This window comes from Bos indicus x Bos taurus, chromosome 4, assembly GCF_003369695.1.
Source record: "Bos indicus x Bos taurus breed Angus x Brahman F1 hybrid chromosome 4, Bos_hybrid_MaternalHap_v2.0, whole genome shotgun sequence".
Lineage (NCBI taxonomy): Eukaryota > Metazoa > Chordata > Mammalia > Artiodactyla > Bovidae > Bos > Bos indicus x Bos taurus.
In genome coordinates, this window is record NC_040079.1 from 69,083,089 (window position 1) to 69,103,369 (window position 20,281).

Consider the following 20,281-nt stretch of genomic DNA (forward strand, 5'->3'; position numbering starts at 1 on the left):
TTACCCTGATAGGACAAGACACACCATGTTTTAACTTCTTACTCTGAAATGAAGAAAGACTGAATATTGAAAAAGTATAGGGGGTTTTTGCTATAAAACTAAGGGGGGAAAATGGGGGGCGCAGATGAGTTTTTGAGGAGCAGCAGCAGGCAGTGATTGAGGTCAGGTTCAGGATTCTGACTGCTTGGTTTATGTCTGCACTGCTGTGTCCTCGCTGTGGCGTCCATGGGCCAGCACTTAACCTCTTGTCTCAAGTGTTTATAAACCAGGGAGGTTAGAATAGGGCTTAAGTGTGTTAGTCACTCAGTTGTGTTTGACTCTATGTGACCCCATGGACTGTAGCCTGCCAGGCTCCTCTAAACATGGAATACTCCAGGCAAGAATACTGGACTGGGTTGCCATTACCTTCTCCAGGGGATCTTCCTGACCCAGGGATTGAATCTGGGTCTCCTGTATTGCAGGCAGATTCTTTACTGTCTGAGCTACCAGGGAAGCCCCAAATAGGGCTTACCAGAGACAAAGCTTAGTAAACATTAGCTTTTATTAGTATTGTCAGAGAAAACAGTTTTCTGTCACTTACTCTCACTACTTTCTGGCAAAGAATCGCCTGAGTACTACAGCAACATTCAGATTCTGGTGGAGTTTTCCTGTCCCCAAAATGTGCTTCTATGTCTGTGGACTCCCCAGTCTGTCTCTAAATTGCCTCTTAATTGTATTTCTTGGCTTAGGAACTCCTGGTAATTTCCATCTTCCTCAGCCTGGTCACCAGCTACAGGGTATCTCCCTTGATCACAGGTCCAAAGATGAGAATCGCCCCTTCCCCTAAAGAAGAGACCTGAATTTGCACTTTATTGCATCCTAACTCAGCTCACAACCACCTCTCTCCTTCACCCCATCCCCAGGTTCTCTGAGGTTTTGAGCCCATAGAGACCAGAGGCTGCTCCATTTCAGTTTTGTTTCACTAGTCATTTATACTCTACAGGGTTATACTAACTGTGCCTGTGCTGGAGATGGGGGTGTTAAGCTCTGGAGCCTAAGATGGGGAATTCACGAAAATGCTGCATTAATTAATATGTTTAAATCACGGTTCTGCTGCTGTGTAGTTTGTGGCAAGTTACTGAAGCTCTTCATGCCTGTTTCCTCACCTTTGAAATGGAGATAATAATGCCGACTCAAGGGGCTTCCCTGGTGGTCCAGTGGTTGACAGTCCAGCTGCCCATGAGGAGACATGGGTTTGATCTCTGGTCAGGAAAGATCCCACATGCCATGAGGCAACTAAGCCTGTGCACCACCACTACTGAAGCCTGGGCACCCTACAGACTGTGAGCTACAAGAGAAGCCTGAAACTAACACAACATTGTAAATCAACTATAACTCCAGTAAAAAAAAAGTTTTTAAATGCTGGTGCCCATTCCACACTTCAGACAAATTAAACTAGAATCTCCAAGAGTGGGGAAAAAACCCAACTTGCATAGGGTTGTTGTGGAGACCGAGTGTGCTCACTTAGTCATGTCTGCCTCTTTGCAACCCTTTGGACTGTAGCCCGTCAGGCTCTTCTGTCCATGGAATTTTCCACGCAAGAATACTGGAGCAGGTTGTCATTTCCTACTCTAGGGGATCTTCCAGACCCAGGAATGGAACCCATGTCACATTACAGGAGGATTCTTTACCTGCTGAGCCACCGGGGAAGTCCAAATGAGTTAGTTAATGTGTGGTTTGTGTTTAGCCAAGTGCTGGTCAATGGCATACTAAGAATGAAGTGGAGGAAGCAGTGCACCCCAGGTGCAACAACAAGGGGTGCCCTGTTGTACAGAATTTATGAATAATAAAATTTACTAAAAAATCGATCGCTTATTACCACTGTGCAATTAATTCAAAACTGCACCAATGATACAACAGTTTCACTAAGGTGGACTGCTCCCACCACCCACCCCCTCCTTTGGTATCCTCTAGTGCCAGTTATATACTACACTTCAAACAGATAATTTATAAACAGAATGCAGGATGCAGAACAGATGCAATGACATGTACATAAGTGTCTTTTTACAAGTGTCACCAGGGTTCCCAGTTTTCATCCCATAGCTGCGGCATAATTGAACAGTCTACTTAAATTTATCCCTAAGCACAACATTTTTTCCTTGCAATGGCTTAATTGACAAAACATGCCTTTTGGTTATCACAATTCAGTTTGCTGAGATGGTCTTACCACTACTGATGAACAGATCTACTAGCTGTTCCTTGGAGAAATCAGCATCCACTTCAGCTCTCACTATTTCACAGGGGAATCCTGCAGCCATTTGTCTGTGCTGTGATAAGAAGAGTGTGGTTAGTTCTGAACTCTTTCGGATTTTCAAAGAAAAGGAGAGGGTATGTGGTCAACCCATACCTTCAGGCAGAGTGCAAGCTGATGGGCGATGTAGTCTTGCAAGCTCCCTTCTGGGCCATGGAAAATGACATTATGATATTGCTCGACCTATTAATAAACCCAGAGAAGATCTTGGTAAAACTATTAGAAGATAAATATTAAATTATTGGTTTATTTACACTGTGTAGAATATCCTTTCTGATTGTTTTCCGCCTTTCAAAAGATTAAAAGTATTTTTCTAGGGATTGGCTTCATTCACTGGGCATATGGCCTTTCATTTTAATGTGAACACTGACAAACATAGTATTTTACACTTTACACAGTTGCTGCTGCTGCTAAGTCACTTCAGTCGTCTGTGCGACCCCACAGCCGGCAGCCCACCAGGCTCCCCGTCCCTGGGATTCTCCAGGCAAGAACACTGGAGTGGGTTGCCATTCCCTTCTCCAATGCAGGAAAGTGAAAAGTGAAAGTGAAGCCACTCAGTCGTGTCTGACTCTTCTCGACCCCATGGACTGAAGCCTACCAGGCTCCTCCATCCTGGAGTGGGTTGCCATTGCCTTCTCTGAATTTTACACAGTATTTACATGTTTATAGCAAGAGACGGCCTTTTTTGAAAAAGTATACTCCTTTCTTTCCTCCATTTTCTACACTGAGGTTCAGTATACTACCTGGGAACACAGTTCCTAGTGTATTTTGTCCCTTATAGATATTCTATAATTTTTTATTTATTATTATCCTTTACAGATGCTCTTTAGTTCAAATTTTCCCAATGCTTATCTTACTTTTCAGAGGTTAAAATCGCAGTGAATGTTTTTCAGGAAATTTTAGACAACACAAAGAAAAATAAAGAAGCAGAATAAAAATCACCAAAGCAACCACTATAATATGGTTCATGTTTCCTTCCAGTTTTCTTCTCTGCACAGTTGATATGCATGTATTTGGTTTTTAAGCATACAGGAGTGCCATCTTTTTACACCTATTGTATATCAGAGAATACCTTTGTGTTGACTTTTTACATAAAGGACATCTTAATGAGAATAAAATACTTGGATCAACTCTTTTTATGATCCCACTGAATTTCAGAAATCTAGGTAGAGTCTGGCTGATCACTTTTCCTTTGTTAAAAAAATAAAAAGTCTCCTTCCTGGAAGCCTATAGTGATTTTAAAAACTCTTTATCCCCATGTATAAAAATATCTCAATTAAGAACAGGTGGAGATGTAGTGGGTGCTAAGATGGAAAGTCAATGAATGATGTTTTACGCAGGACAAGGGCAATGATGTTTAGAGTGAAATTGGGGTGGAGATCAGCCTCCCACACCTCCATAATCCAGCGCTGTGCTCCCATGCTGGGGAGGTTTCTTCCTAGAAAGGTTTGGCAGAAAAGGACCCACACAGGTGAAGCACCAACCTAACCAGTACCGTTGACAAAGTTCATACGAGGACTGAAGATTGAGCCACCCAGACTTAGAAATGTGTTAAGACACGACAGGTCTTTTCTCTCTTTTTAATCTGCGATGGGACGACGTAAGGACATGGATGTGTATCTTTGTGCTGCCGTTGCTCTGCTGTGCTCTGATCAGTTTGTCCCTTTTATATAACAGGGAAGGTCACATCCTAGAGGGTGACCAGAGTGGACTTTTGTGAAGACAGTGACTATGCACCTGGATCCTTACAGGAAAAGGCAGATTCTGAGATATGAAAGGAAGGCTTGAGGGAAAGCCCTTAGTATGGAAGGAAAAGGGAACTCCTTCCTTACCTGGGGCCTTTAAGACCTGAGCTTTGGCCTCCCAGGAGACCCTGACATGTTTAGACGAACTCCTAGGAAGGGAAGGGAAACCAGGCTTGACCACTAGGTGTCAGACAATGGGCTGAGGAAGGAAGTGATCCTAAAGGGGCCCCTTGAGGTTGCACTGGGGACTGAGTTTTAGGCTCTGAAAGACAATTTACCTGGTAGCCGCCAGTGATTTCATCTTATTTTAAATATTATTCTACCACTGTTAAGCCTTCAATAAAAAAGGGAAGAGTTGGATTCACAGTGAGGGTAGGGCAGCAACAGAGAGACTAGCGTGTCTGGAAGAAGAATGGCAGTGGCTGCAGCTGCCTGACAAACATCAGGATCCTAAAATGAGAGGCTGAGCTCAGCAGCGACTGGCCTGGGCTGTTTTCCGTGGAACCGCGACTCTGAAAACCAAGCAGTGGTAAAGGTGCCAGCCAGGACCAAGCCTGGGACAGGGCCTCCCTCAGAGACACAGGAGAGATAACATCCCAGAGAGTTAAGCTGAGGCTCTGCTTCTAGGTAGTGAGGCCGTGGCACCACAAGACTTCAGGGGTAAGCTTTTATTAAAGAAGAATTATTACAGCACAGTCTGTTCTCATTTGTACCTATGTGATAGGGGGGAAGCTTGGGGATACACAGATTGTTCTTGTCATTAAAAATTGTTGCCCATTGCCCAGATTTATCTAGTTACGGTCTCTTTCTTCCAATTTTAAATGAAATAGGGTAAATTCTTTGGACATGTGCAAACTTTTTTCAGCTTGGAAATTTTGTCTTCCATTATGCTTTTGTTAATTTCTCCTCTTCTAGTTCTAAGGCACACCTGTAAGGCTTAAGTTCCCTTGCTGTGCTCTGTGAGGACACCTGTCCCTTCATCATTACCCTAACTCTGTCCTCTTCTACACTCACAACCCTGAATGGAACTTTCTCGTACCACCTCTGTTCTGCTCTTTATGATCTCAAGTACAATTTCAATGAGGCCATTGCATTTTGGGTTGTTCTTTGTTGGGGTCCTTGCCTCATCCATCTGCTTTCCAACCCTTTTCCTTTTCATCTTATCCTGCCCTCCACCATGGCTTTCTTGCTCTGCTTTCACAATCTATCTCCTTGCATCCTCTAGAGAATGAACATAATCACCCAAAGTTCTTTGTTCTTTTTTTAAAAGTTATTTTTAAGCTGTGTTCTTCTCAGTTTTCAGGAAGGTTTTGTTCTTTTCTGCAGTATTCTTCCATAGTATAATGTTAAGTTGTCATGGGTATTTATCTACTGTGAAGCGACAGGAAGAATTCTGCAGTAAAGCAGGATGTGTGGACCATTACTGATTTCACTCACTGCCCACTGATCTTCCAGCTGAATTAGGTCACTAGACGGATGGCAGGCTGGTGTATAACATTTCTAGTTAAACTCCAGGATCCAGCACTGGCTGCTGTGGACTAAGGTCCTGCTGTTTCCCTTGGGAGACAAGTGCATGAGCTGAACTGCAGACCCGGGAAGCAGGATGCTCCTGTACCCAGCCCATTGAGAGTGCAGATAGAATATGCTTCCCGATGCAGCACAGTCTCATCAAAGCCTGTGATCTCTGCTCAGGGATTTCTAGGATCCAACCTCTGAACAGCTGCGGAAGGACCTGTGCTGCCGGGGTGGAGCAAAGTATCATGGTGCTGCCAAAAGCAGAAGCAGTGAAGGAGGTATGCTCAATTTTCTAACTGCTAGTAAATCTTGCTTTTTTTTTGAATCATTAGTAAAGATGGATAAGAGAAAGATAACAATATTTTCCTATCTCATCTCAGGTAGGCCTCAAATAAATAAACCTGACAATCTCTTGCTCCTCAAGTTAGTGAAAAAATTTTCTAGATTCTTGCCCAAGGAAGACCTCAGTTCTATTTTCCTCTGTTACTATGAAGCTTTATCCCTTTTTAAAAGTACTTTAGTGGGAAATTGTGTGTTAGGTGCTGCTTGGCAGGTGCAATTTTAAAGCAGAAATCTTGAGCTCTCCAAATTAATCCCAAATTGCCATGAATTACTGGGTAGAAATTCTCTCACCAAGAATGGATAGTTTCACACTAGTGAAACAGACACAGATTTTCAAGGTTTACTGAACAGTCTGTGCTGTGTGCTGCACTTAGTCGATCAGTCGTGTCTGACTCTCTGTGACCCCATGGATTGTAGTCTGCCAGGCTCCTCTGTCCATGGGCATTCTCCTGGCAAGAATACTGAAGTGGGTTGTCATGCCCTCCTCCAGGGGATCTTCCCAACCCAGGTCTCCTGCATTGCAGGCAGATTCTTTACCAGCTGAGCCACCAGGGAAGCCCAAGAATACTGGAGTGGGTAGCCTATCTCTTCTCCAGTGGATGTTCTCGACCCAGGAATCAAACCAGGGCTCCTGCATTGCAGGCGAATTCTTTACCAGCTAAACTACCAGGGAAGTCCACTGAGATTTTCAACTAATACTGCTATTTAATCTTGTCTCACTTTTGAAAACAAGTTTAGCCATCCTGTCAAACTGCCTACATTTTCTTAAGATTGACTTTGAAGTCATGTAACAGCAAGAGACCCAACTTCACAGATAAGCCGTCTTCAATTCCAGCACCTCATTTGTTCTCAGACTGTTGGTTCTCAGGAAAGACAGAAAAATTTTACTGAAAGGCCATTCACTAGTAGTAAGCATGTCTGTTCACACAGTCTTACATCCTTTCCAGAATATAGATAAATAAATTCAGTAAGTAAATCAAGGTAAAAGACTTCTAGATCATTCAGACATTCTAATGCAAGCATCCTATTAGTGGGTTTCTACTTATTTCACGCATTATCTATTTTTTTGTGAATGATATTTTGTTCTAGCTCATCAAATGATACAGTTGTGTTGGTTACCATTTAAGAGCTGAACAGAAAAATTTATTATGGAAGCCCCTTGCTATATTTAAACTGGTGAAAACATGCAAAACTATGCCAAGAAAACATATTTATCTGTTTTGGAGTTACCATGTTATTTCTCCAAATAGCAAGGCCTGAGGTTTAAAAAATACACATGCTCCATGCTTCCAGCAGAGGGCAGCTCTAAAGATAGACAGATAGGTAGACAGGAAGGTAAACAGATTAGGGGAGGCGGGGGTAGTAAATAGTTTAACTATGTTGAAAGGAGATCTGCTTTTTGAAACCCAACTTCTAAAAGGTGAATTGTAGTCCCCAGATTTATCTTCTAAGTGCGTGCTTACAGTGTGACATTTCTGCCTATTAGTAAAGGGACACAGGGCTTGTTATCACAATTGGTACCAATCCCTTTTATTCTTGTGTCTTCAGAGCCTATTCAGGAAGCTCTCATCACATGCCAATTAGTGCTTTGTGAGGCAAGTGAATTCTGGATAAATGGAGACAATGACCTTCACAAAGGCCCATCTATCCCTTTATCTTTGTTTCCCTCCACAGTGTTTTTCTGCAGAATGGAGTTTACCCGAGGGGCTGTCGTCCTGTTACAGCCAATGTGGCACCTGCAATGTGTTTTCAGATTGTGGCATTATTTTAAAGCAATCAACTTCAATGTTTGGTCAGAGTTTCACTTGTCTGAGGAAAAGCTTCTACTACCTGAGACAGTTTTTAGGCCAAGCTGTGCTGAGATGCTGAACTCAAAAAAGAACGAAAAATAAAAGGTCTTTACGGAGCTAATGAAACTGGGATGGCTATAGGTTAAAGGGTCATGCTTTATAGCTAAGACTTTCATTACAACCTCTCTTAAAACTTAATTTTAAAGAACTAATTTATATATGACTTCAGAGCCACAGAGAATACAGTTACTGTCAACTTACTCATGTAGAATCCCCCCAAATAATACTGGAACATCCAGCATCAGGCATAACCAAAGCCGGGGGTCTTTCATGCTAGTGTTTTTAGGCATTTGCTGAGGTCTCTCTTTATAGAATAGGTACAAAGAATGATGGAATTCAAGAAAAATTCCAGTTCACATACAGAGAGACACCCACACTATATGCTTTCAAAAATGAGCTTCAGTTCAGTTCAGTCACTCAGTTGTGTCTGACTCTCTGACCCCAGGGACTGCAGCATGCCAGGCTTCCCTGTTCATCACCAATCACAGAGCCTACTCAAACTCATGCCCATCATGTCGGTGATGCCATCCAACCATCTCATCCTCTGTCATCCCCTTCTCCTCCTGCCTTCAATCTTTCCTAGCATCAGGGTCTTTTCCAATGAGCCAGTTCTTCATATCAGGTGGCCAAAGTATTGGAGCTTCAGCTTCAGCATCAGTCCTTCCAATGAATATTCAGGACTGATTTCCTTTAGGATGGACTGGTTGGATCTCCTTGCTGTCTAAGGGACTGTCAAAAGTCTTCTCCAACACCACAGTTCAAAAGCATCAATTCCTCCGCACTCAACTTTCTTTATAATCCAACTCTCACATGCATACATGCTAGCTGGCTGCATACCAGCCCCTCCCCGCCAGGAGGCAGAGAGGCAGGCTTGTGACAGCCAGAGCTGGAAGGCAAGGGGCTGCTACAATCTCAGCCCCAGAGGTGACATCTTCCACCAAACTGTGAGCAGGCTCCCAGCTGCTAACCTGTCTTCCTGAGATCCTGGATGCCTGACATCCACCAGGAGGGCCGCAACCTGAGATCAGCTCTCCAGAGGAGACACATAGCACACCTGAGACAGTGCTCTCGCGGCGTGTCCAGGAAACCAAGCAGCCGAGACTGGGGAGGTGATTTGCCAAGCACCTGGTTGCCTGAGCTTCTTAGACCTGGGAAGGGCACAAAACACACACCCAACCCACAGAGACTGAGCCAGAAGTGTTTGAGTGTCTTCTGTAGAGGCACAGGTCAGCAGTGGCCTGCCACAGGGGCTCTGGGTGCAGCAGACCTGGGTATGGCATAAGCCGTCATGGAGGAGGTCGCCATTAACCACACCATAGAACCACCAGAACTCACACAGGACTGGGGAAACAGACTCTTAGAGGGCACAAACAGAACCTTGTATACACCAGGACCCAGGAGAAAGGAGCAGTGACCTCACAAGAGACTGCCCCAGACTTGCCGTGAGTGTCCAGGAGTCTCCGGCAGAGGTGTGGGTCAGCAGTGGCCTGCTGCAGGGTTGGGGGCACTGAGTGCAGCAGTGCATGCATGGGATCTTTTGAAGGAAGTCGCCGTTATCTTCATTACCTCCACCATAGTTTGGCCTTAGGTCAAGCAACAGGGAGGGAACACAGCCTCGCCCATCAACAGAATATTTGATTAAACTTTTACTGAACACAGCTCCACCAATCAGAACAAGACCCAGTTTCCCCCTCAGTCAGTCTCTCCCAGTAGGAACCTTCCATAAGCCTCTTATCCCTATCCATCAGAGGGCAGATAGAATGAAAACCACAATCACAGAAAACTAACCAAACTGATCACATGGACCACAGCCTTGTCTAACTCAATGAAACTATGAGCCATGCTTTGTATGGCCATTCAAGACGGACGGGTCATGGTGGAGAGTTCTGACAAAACGTGGTCCCCTGGAGAAGGGAATGGCAAACCACTTCAGTATTCTTGCCTTGAGAACCCCATGAACAGTATGAACAAATGAGCTTATGGAAACCATAAAAGCCAAGATCAGACTTGATTACTAACTTTGAATAAAGACAGGCCATTACACACTAGCACAAAAGTAGTAACTTGGGTATATAACTATTTAAAAAGACTGTAAGATATAAGTCTTAGATATAATTTCCCCCTTATCACCTGGCCTCTAGCACTCCTGAACTCTTCCTGCCCCAGGTTTTCCACTAGGACCTGACCCAGTATTGTCCCTCCATGCCCTGAAAAGGGGCTGATAAGCCTTTATGGGCAATGTTAAGATATATAACCATCATTTATAGCATCATTTCTATGGGAATATAGCAAATTTATTTTGGGACTATATGAAGATTAAGTAGAACCTCCTAGTGAAGATTCTTGATGATGAGCATGGCACATACTGAAGTGGACAGTCAATGTAATTCTCAAGAATCGTGTTCATAGGGATTCAGAGTTCTACATTTAAAAACAGGTATCAGATAAGGCTGATCTACTCAAGTATTTTTCTACTTTAATAGTTATTCACAGTCACTGAATTATTAAATTATGGAGTTATTAATAAGCTAATAAAAGTTGCAAACTGGCTTAGAGAAAAGTTTGAGATAAAAAAATTCAACTATTATAATAAGTTATTAGTGATTCAAACTCAATTAAGTTAAATGCCTCCTTATTAACTCAAGGATGGAGACTTAAAATGCACTTGTATTCTTTAACTATTCAGCGAAAGAACAATATATAAAATTAACATCATTTAAATAAAAAAAAGTCTGATTTAAAGGTTTCACTCCATTTGGTTTTCTGCATGAGTGCTTCAATACATGAATTCTACTTACCCCATTTACACATACTGTGCTTCCCATATGGATCAGCTGTAAAGAATCCACCTGCCAATGCAGGAGACGTGGGTTCAATCCCTGGGTAAGGAAGATCCCCTAGAGGAGGAAATGGCAACCCACTCCACTATTCTTGCCTAGGAAAAAATCCCATGGACAGAAAAGCCTGGCGGGCTTCAGTCCACGGGTTCTCAAAGAGCAGAACACAACTGAGTGACTGAGCACATGCTAAGTTGCTTCAATCAGGTCCGACTCTTTGAGACTCTATGGATTGTAGCCCTTCAGGCCCCTCTGTCCATGGGATTCTCTAGGCAAGAATACGGGAGTGGATTGCCATTTCCTTCTCCAGGGGATCTTTCTGACCCAGGGATGGAAGCCGTGTTTCTTACGTCTACTTGCACTGGCACGCGTGTTCTTTACCACTAACGCCACCTGGGAAGCCCTAACCACACACACATACAGTAAAACCGTTTACTACAACCATGTCTAATCCAATAGATCAATAACTAGTATAAACTCTGATAACATGCATAAGAATGGAAGGCAGCCTAGGTTCCATTCCTTAGGTGCTACCACTTTCTCCCTGAGGATCCTGAGCAAATAGTCTTGGTCTGTTCACCTTTAAAATGAGAGTAACTGGTATAAGTAGCCATGTCATAGAAGGATTAAAGGAAACCATCTATATACTTATAACAAAGCTTGGCATACACAGGCATGCTGGTCTGGTTCCAGACCACTGCAGTAAAGTATCTCAATAAAGCAAGTCACATGACTTTCTCGGTTGCCAGTGAATATAAAATTTATGTGTTTTTTTTTTTTAATAAAATTTATGTTTACACCATACTGTCATCTATTAAATGTTTAAAAAGCAATGTGCATACCCTAATCCACTGTGCCACCTGGGAAGCCCAATTAAAAAAGACTTTATTGCTAAAAAATGCTAACCATCATCTGGGCCTTCAGCCAGTAGTAGTGGTAGGAATATCAAAGATCATGGATCACAGATCACCATGACAAACCTAATAATGAAAAAAATTTGAAATATTGGGAGAATTACCATAAGAAACAGGAAATGAGCAAATGCTGGTGGAAAATAGTGGCAACAGACTTCCCCACACAGGACTGTCAACAAACCTTCAATTTGTTGTTAAAAAAAAATTAAAATAAAGCAGTATCTACAAAGTCCAATAAAACAAGGTATGCCTAAAATAAACACTCAAAACTCGGGTATTACTAGGTTTCCATGTCTACTGTATAGATTGTCAACACTTCAGTTATTGTGGTGTATGTTCCTCTAGCTCAAATCCTACCAGCAGCTTCCTATCATAACTGGAATAAAATTCAAAGTCCCTGCTTTGGTCCTGCATGATCTGGCTTCTGGTCATCTTTCAAACCTCACTGCCAGCCTAGACACATCTGTACCAGCTGTTCTTTCTGCTTCAGATACCCTCCTCAAGGCTTCTACCTTCACTTCATTTAGTTTTCTGTCTATGCATCATAATAGAAAGATTTCTCCTAATAACTCCATTCAAAAGCTCTTTCTGCCACCCCTTTCATTAGCTCTTTACCTCCTTATCTGCTCTATTTCTCGTTACACTTATAATTAGTACTGGATATCACGTTACAGATGTATTTATCCATCTGGGGCAGATACTGTACACATACTTACACAGCTTACAGTGTAAGCTCCATGAGGTCAAGGAATGCAGCTTATACATAGCTATATCCTAAGTTTCTAAAACACTGCCTGCATTTAGGAGCTTCTCAACAAATAACAACCAAATTAAATAACTAAACAGGATATAAGAATACATCACAGATGGCCAATCTCCATAAAGGGTTTATAATCTTTTATAGAAGGAGAATGGAGGAGGACACAGCAACCCACTCCAGTATTTTTGCCTGGAGAATCACATGGACAGGGGAGCCTGGCAGGCTGCAGTCCATAGGGTCACAGAGAGTTAGACACCACTGCAGTGACTTAGCATGTACGCAAAGAAGGAGAAACAGTCACAATGACTATGTGTTTGTTATCCTTGCCTGTTTTTATTTAGTTGCTAAGTCATGTCCAACTCTTCTGTGATCTTCCCGACCCAGGGATCAAACCCACACATCTCCTGCATTGGCTTGCAGATTCTCCACCAACTGAGCCACCAGGGTCACTTTAAATTTTAAAGTGATTGCTTCGATCCCTTGGTCAGGAAGATCCCCTAGAGGAGGGCACGGCAACCCACTCCAATATTCTTGCCTGGAAAATCCCATGGACAGAGGAGCCTGGTGGGCTACAGTCCAAAGAGCTGCAAAGAGTCGGACACAACTGAAGTGACTTAGCACGCATGCAGTATGACTAGCAGAAATTCCATTTGACTGGGCCAGTCAGTCAAGACTAATGTACAGTTGTAATCTGGTTGCATCACCTTTCTAGTCATTTTATCATCTCAACAGGTGATTGAAAAGCCCTGATTCTACCCACTGATATTACTGAGAGCCTAGACTCACATTCCTGAAATCCAGTTGGTCACATAACTTTAACCTTCACTGAAGCAAAGGAATAAGACAGCTTTCTTTCCCGTTTCCATGTAACCCTCAGGCTTTCTTTGATCCTTCATAGAGAGAGGAGCAAATAGCAAAAAAAAAAAGAGAGAGAGAGAGAGAAGGGCTGGGGGTGGGGTGGGCGGAGAAAGTATCAGATTTAGAAGACACTCTGTCTCCTAAATTGTGAAGCCTTTGAATGTTTATATGCTGTTTTTAGAAAGGTCAATCCCAGTGGTAAACCTAGCTAGATCAATGGAAAGATTTTGAAAACTTCTTTCCATCAGGATCAAAGACGTCAATTCAGTTAATGGAAACAACTTGTGTAAAGGGTCAGAGTCAAAGCCATTCATTTTTTTTTTTAAGCTTTCCAAATTAAGGCAAGATGATGGTTCAATGTTTTATACCTTCAATATTAGTTTGAGATGCATTTCACATGCAGAGACATATGTGTGTGTCAGGGACTTGCTGACACAAGGCTTTATCGCTCACTGGTTTGTGGTAAGTGGCTCATGGCCTTGAGCATGTTCTTACCTCTCTGCTTCTTCAGGTTCCTGGTCTATAAGATGGACAGTGTTGGCCACCTCATACTGCCTGGCACATGATAAGTACTGGACAAATGCAAAGCATTAAATCTATCCATTTTGTATCTAGAATTTGCTACTCTTTCCTGATAATCATATTCCCTTCTTCCTTTTAATAACAGAACTTCCTTTTAATAACAGTTTTAGCTGAATGCCTGGTTGCCCAGCAAGTCCACACTCCCAGTTTGGTGTGAACACGTGTCTAATTCCTTGGGCAGGAAGGGTGTGTGCAGCTTCTCTGAAAGGCAGGGACTTGCCCTCCTGGCTCTCCTCCCTCAGGCTGGACCCTGGGAGCACTGACTGACTGACCAAGCCCACACATGACCCCTAAGGGTGAGGAGCTTGGGAGAGAGATGGAACTGAGACCCTGAGACCCTGCACCTTCTGCCTCCCTGGGCCCCTCACATATGCTGGGACTCCTATGTTTGAGAAAATAAACTTCTGTACTGTCCAAGCTATAATTGCTTCTGTTGAAGTGGCAAACCAATATAATACTAACGCTAGCATATTTACTTAATTTTAAATTGAGTAGGTTTACAGCCAGGCATCTTGATAGCTACAGTCATTCTCTTCCATATTAATGAGCAATTACTTGATGCCAAGTCTTTGTTAGGAAAAGACACCCTCCTCCTGCCCAAACTATAAAAGTTGGCAGGTTACATGCAGTCTCTCGGTCCCAGCAATTTCCAGGCAAGATACCAGCAGTTTTCCAGGGAGGGGGCCCTGGAAAGGTCATGAGCTCAGAGCACAGGGGAAGGAGGGGCTCACACAGCTCTCAACGTAAAACTGAGCAACCAACTAATCCTCACTGGGGCCAGGAGCGTAAGACTCCACCTGGCAGGTCCACCTACCAGTCTGAGGTAGTTCTGCAGCATCTGAAGAGGGATCATAGACGCGTAGGTCACACTACTGAGGCAGCCCTCCTGAGGCCCTGAGAAAAGGAAACACACAGAAGGAAGATGGGCTCTTCACGTCAACTGTAAGAATGATCAAAACCTAACAGAGCCGAATGTAAGATACAAGATGGTTATTGACTTCTGTAGGCAGAGCTGACATGTGGCCAAGAGGAACCAGTGTGCCTTTACCATCGTGAAAATGCTGACACCTTGGACTGGCTGAGAAACAGCCCCTGCCGTGGCTCCCAAGAGTTCCTCAGCTGGCCTGAACTCCCCCAGGGGGAGCCCACCTATCCCCTGTCAATCACGACCAGGACCTTCACATCCAGGTTCCAACACTGTAGCTTGTATCTTCTCCGATTGCTGGATTCAATATTCTACTGCTTATAAGCCATGTATAATACCAATCCTCAGAAGTTCTAGCTTTGCCAGCATCAATGTACAGGTGCATTCCCAAATTCTGACCCCCACATCCACCCCCTTCTGTGTGCTGCCTGCCACTCTCTCAACATGGCGTTCGAGCCTGAAGGAATTTTCTGGAATGGTCTCAGGCTTTTTTTTTAAAAAAAAACTTAGGTCAAATAATCAAATAAAACTTTATTAGTTGAAACTGAATTTTTAAAAGCTCCATTCCCAAACCTGGGAAATACATGATAAAATCAGTAGCCTTTTAGCATTAAGGGCTGGGAAACTGAGAATTCCTATACTACTTACTAGCTGCACACACTCAGAAAAGAACATCAGTCTCTCTGAACCTCAACTTCCTTATACATAAAATGAGGATAAACAGAGATACCTATCTTAATTACGCTGTTGTAAGGATTACATGAACTTATACTTGTCATGTTCTGTAAACAGCAGGACCAAGCACACAGTAGATGCTCACTGAAGATTAGCTTGTACCATAATAATCACATTCGTCATACGCTGTACTTGACAGCAATAAGACACTTCTCTTAACATGGTATCTGTCACTTTCTTATCAGCACATCAGCTTTTTCCTAATGAGAAATGCAATCAGAGTTGCAGCAATCAGTGATCAGAACAGACATCATCACAGGTGTCAAAAACATGGCTTTTGATTTTTCTTCTCCTTAGTCAAATATTTCAAAAAATATCTAACTACTCAGTAATGGGAGTCATGCATGCATGGCTTGGGGACACAGGACAAAATCATGAATCATGAAACACTCATGATGCAAACTCTCAACATCGCCTCAGTTTGGAATACCCTTACCTGACAAAAGCACAGTGACCTGCTCTGCTTTATTCGTTCTCATGAAGTCCCATGGGGACTGGGTGAAGCTCTGACCTGCTGACCATGGCACATTTCCTAGTTCAAAAAAAGGAAACATGTGAAATGTCATGTATGAAACGAGATGCCAGTCCAGGTTCAATGCACGATGCTGGATGCTTGGGGCTGGTGCACTGGGACGACTCAGAGGGATGGTATGGGGAGGGAGGAGGGAGGAGGGTTCAGGATGGGGAACACATGTATAATTTTTTTTTAATTAAAATTGAATAAAAAAAAAAAAGGTAAAAGGAAATATCAAGAGACGCTTAAAAGGAATTCTTATAAGAGTCAATGTACACTCTCCTGTGTGAGGCCCTAGAGGACTCTAGAGCTTGGACTGTCAGAGACACAGACTATGGAAAGGGTCACACAAAGGGTTAACTCCAGCATAACTTTCACTGACAGTCAGTGGGAGGCCTGCAAGCTATAGGGATTGAACAAAATCGAGAATGCAAATATAAACAATATGTCCAGGGTGTAGTTTTTAAGAACAAAGGACATGACACCCTTCCATGGTTCCTCCAGTGCCTGCTTCACAAAGCTGGAGCACGTTGAATGAGGCCAGAGATCCTTTATGATCTGGTCCCTGACACCCTTTCCAACACATTTTTGGATTCACAGGCAACTTCAGGGGCTCAGAATATATCAAACCTTTCACAGTCTGGGCTCTCTGCTCACTCTTGCTCAGAAAAAACGGCCCCGCTCTGTAAGTGTCCATTCTGGGGAGGGAGCAGTCATAAGCACTTACATTCATCCTTTCCTTCCATAGATCAATTCCTAAATGCCTGTCCTCTGCACGCCCCCAAAATGCATATATAGCTCACCTGTAACTCACTGTTTCTCTGTTGCCCTTGGTCCCTTTAATCCAGCTTAGGTTATTGATACAGTACAGTTTCTCATATACATACATAATAACAGTATTATGGAGGCATACCTCCTTTTATTGTGCTTGCTTTTTTGCGTGTTGCAGTTATTGTTATTTACAAACTGAAGGTTCTTGATCTTGCATGGATCAAGTCTATCAGTGCCATTTTTCCAACAGCCCATTTGCTCACTTTGTGCCTGTGTCACATTTTTGGTAATTTCCACAATATTTCAAATGTTTTCACTCTCATTATATATGTTATGGTGATCTGTGATGTTACTACTGCAAAAAGATTATAACTTGCTGAAGGTTCAGATGATGGCAAGCACTTTTTAGCAAAAGTTTTTAATTTAGTATGTATAGTTTTTTAGACATTGCTACTGTACACTTAATAAACTGCAGTACATTGTAAGTAATTTTTATTTGCACTGAGAAACCAAAAAATACATGTGACTTGATTTATATTGGGAAACTTTTATTGCTGTGGTCTGGAACTGAACTTGTAGTATCCCTGAGGTATGCCTGTAGTCCCCAGTCATCAAGTGGCCACAGCCAGGTACCAAACTAAAGACCTAGCCCACTGAACTCAATGATTTTTTTAGATACGAAATGCTACTTGGGTTCCCAAGTACTCAGGGATAATAATGAACACCAGAACAGACTGGCCTTCGCACCCACTGCTCACAGAAGTACATGGATCTGACGGTGGTGAACACCTGCCTTCCCCCAGTTTCCGGATTAGCCGGATGAGCGCTGATGACGGAGGGCCTTTTCCTTCAAAGCAGGGCTGCACTGACTTCGTTTATTGGAAGTCAGAAGACCCACAGATCCCTGGGCAGACCCACACTTTAAATAACACTGCACCTGTGGGCAAATGAGGTCCTGAGAATCATTTGACTTCCTTTTCTAAATGTACTTCTAAAATGATATAATAATTCTGTAATAATCATTTTAAGATCGTAACAATCCATAAAATTAAATGGTGAATAATCTGCTTCAAAAATGAGTGGATGTATATATTTTCAGAGTGATGTAGGGTATATGTCTGAACAGAATGAAACACTTTCTAATACAAGCTGATACATTAATCACATGCTGAGACCTGCCCTTTCCTCAATCTTGACTCATCTTTTGCAACATGGTGCTATTGAAAATACACAGACTTTCCTATCAGACAGACTGGGATTTGAGAATTAACTGCTTTGTTCCTTAGCCGTGTGACCTCAGGCAAGTTATCTTGTAACTAGTTATCTGTAAATGAGCCTGCTGTAAGGACTCAGTGAGGTCTATATATAAATATAGCTCCCAGCACAGTCCTGACACCACAGGAGGTTCCCCATAGATGTCAGATCTCCAAGTTCAACAGGAAAGAGACTAACCAGGACAACTAACATTTATAGTACATGTATTATGCTCACCAGAAGGCAAATCTTATCTTTTTAAATTCTTCAGAGTCCCATCAAACAGAAACAACCAGTTATCACCCCGACTCCTCCCAAGTGGGAGGCTTGACTACCTCTTCATTCAAGTGCTTCTTCTAACTCTCGCCTGAAGGTAAGGTGTTCCTGCTCTTCTGCATCTCTGGCGCAGTCCAAGTACAAACTTGGAGCTGTGTTCAGAGCCTGTGCATTAGCAAGCAGCTGCAATGTGGTTAGTTTCTTGCATTTATCAAAACAGCAAGTGCAATCACAAAGCCTCATCAAGGGCTTTCATGTTCTTCACTCTCTGGGTATTATTTGAGGTGTAAAAGCATTTTTATACCAACAGGCAACATTATGTAATGGCTGCATTATGAACACTCGAGGTTTCCAGCGCCAGCAGCTGCCACAAGTGAGCTCTGAATGTATTTAATCAACGAACTATGAATCAGGTTAGGGAGCCCGTAAACATAAATAAACCCAGAAATTTAACTTTCCCTTCATTGCAGGACTGCTGATACCTAAGGTGATGGATCGCACACTGCTTGCACTGAGCCCAATGCTGGAGTCGGTGGTGCTACTAAACGTCATGTCTTCCAGGCTCCACCATCCATCAGAAGAGATTGCTTGGAAATGGTTTGTCAGAGCTTGACTCACTGCTTTTGAAAAATCATCCCATGATGTCTGTTTGCGAATATTTAAAGCACATATTGTGCTTTCACATTCAAAGTCATCAGCACCGCAGTTGCCTGGTTCAGTCTCACCCACTGAAATCCTTAAGGGTATTTTAAGAGCATCTGTTGGAAGAAAAAAAAAAATTAGGGAAAAGAAATCCTGATAGGAAGCAAACCAGCAAAAATTTTACACAAAAAAGAAACAGATATAAACATTTTGAAAACAAAGCAAAGGACAGCCATCCTTTTTAAACATCGAATGAATGTTTGTTTATTGGAGTAAATTTTGGTCTCCCAATCTCTTCATAGTTTCTTTGGAATCATGTTGCTTGAGCTCTTTATCTTTGTCTATTTGGCCGGTTCTACTTCCTGATTCCTTTGCTGGGCAAGATTCTCATATTCTTTCAAAAAGTGTCAGAGAAAATTGGAGCCCTCTCTTGACCCTGAACTCTCAACTGCCCTCTCTCCTCACCTTCCTTGGAAACATCATGAAGAAGAGGGGTTATTGCTGAATAGGTCAGCGTGCTGAGGACAGTGGCTTCAGGCTCACAGGCTTTGGGCTTGGCCTCAGGATCACCTTCTACTAGTCATCTGCCCTTGCCTTACGTGCTCTATGCCCCAATTTCTCTATAAAATGGAAGGAAGGCACAAGTGAGTTGCTATGAAGAGTAAATGAATTTGTGTTTGGAGGGGCTTTAACACACTACTAGTATAACACATTATCTGTTAACACACTATCTTACAAGAACTAGTAGGTACTTGATAAACGGTGAACAGTACAGAAGAAGCTTTTAAAATAATCCTTCCAATCTCTCTGTGATACCAACTGACGTATCCCCCAGGTGGGCAGCACACATGTACTTCTGTTCCCATGAACTGAATTATGTGCAGAAGCCACTTGTGTTTAGTCCGAATCTTCATGTCTGTTGAACACAAACCCTAATTAGTAAATTAAATATTCCAGATACTGAAGAAATGAGTTCCTACTTCTAGAAAATCAGAACACTTCTAAAACTGAACAAAGGAGCTGCTATAAAAGTTTTTAATGTGACATGGATGAGACGGCTAAATAAAATTAGAAAAAAATTTAAATGTCTTGAGACAGATATTGTCATTAGTTTGCTTCATAAATATGTTTAACTCCTCAAACACTAGAAACCATAGATGAAACATTAAAGGTGTGATCTATTCAAGTAAGAATACATGGCACTTTGATCAGGAGAACCATATTAATATGAAGAGCTTCACCTAGAAGTTGATGAAAGAATTACTTGGTGTGTTTTAAATTAAAACAAAATGTTTAAAAATATGCTATTTTTATGATCCCCTTCTTAAACTTTTCTTCTTTTTCCATTAACTAACCAACCTGTTGTTCAGTTGCTAAGTCTTATCTGACTCATTGTGACCCCAAGGACTGTAGCATGCCAGGCTCCTCTGTCCTAAACTATTTCCCAGACTTTGCTCAACTTCATGTCTGT

At 42.5% G+C, this 20,281-nt stretch overlaps 1 protein-coding gene and 1 long non-coding RNA gene across 4 annotated transcripts in view; one reads left to right on the forward strand and one right to left on the reverse strand.

Moving 5' to 3' along the window:
- The window catches only part of CTTNBP2 (cortactin binding protein 2), a 169,370-nt gene that overhangs the window by 28,522 nt on the left and 120,567 nt on the right, over positions 1 to 20,281 (reverse strand). For all 3 annotated transcript variants that reach the window (XR_003510776.1, XM_027539615.1, XM_027539614.1), the window contains exons 10-14: positions 18,651 to 18,926; positions 15,790 to 15,885; positions 14,508 to 14,587; positions 2,387 to 2,473; positions 2,207 to 2,306 (exon numbers count right to left, since the gene is read on the reverse strand). Coding sequence is in view for 2 of the 3 variants with exons in the window: in XM_027539615.1 (XP_027395416.1) it covers positions 2,207 to 2,306; positions 2,387 to 2,473; positions 14,508 to 14,587; positions 15,790 to 15,885; positions 18,651 to 18,926 (639 nt within the window). In the remaining variant the exon portion in view is untranslated. The remainder of the gene's footprint in view (positions 1 to 2,206; positions 2,307 to 2,386; positions 2,474 to 14,507; positions 14,588 to 15,789; positions 15,886 to 18,650; positions 18,927 to 20,281) is intronic.
- LOC113891507 lies at positions 2,899 to 18,718 on the forward strand. The gene is made up of 3 exons (XR_003510780.1): positions 2,899 to 5,828; positions 18,164 to 18,265; positions 18,639 to 18,718. It is a non-coding gene; the product is annotated as an uncharacterized LOC113891507 (long non-coding RNA).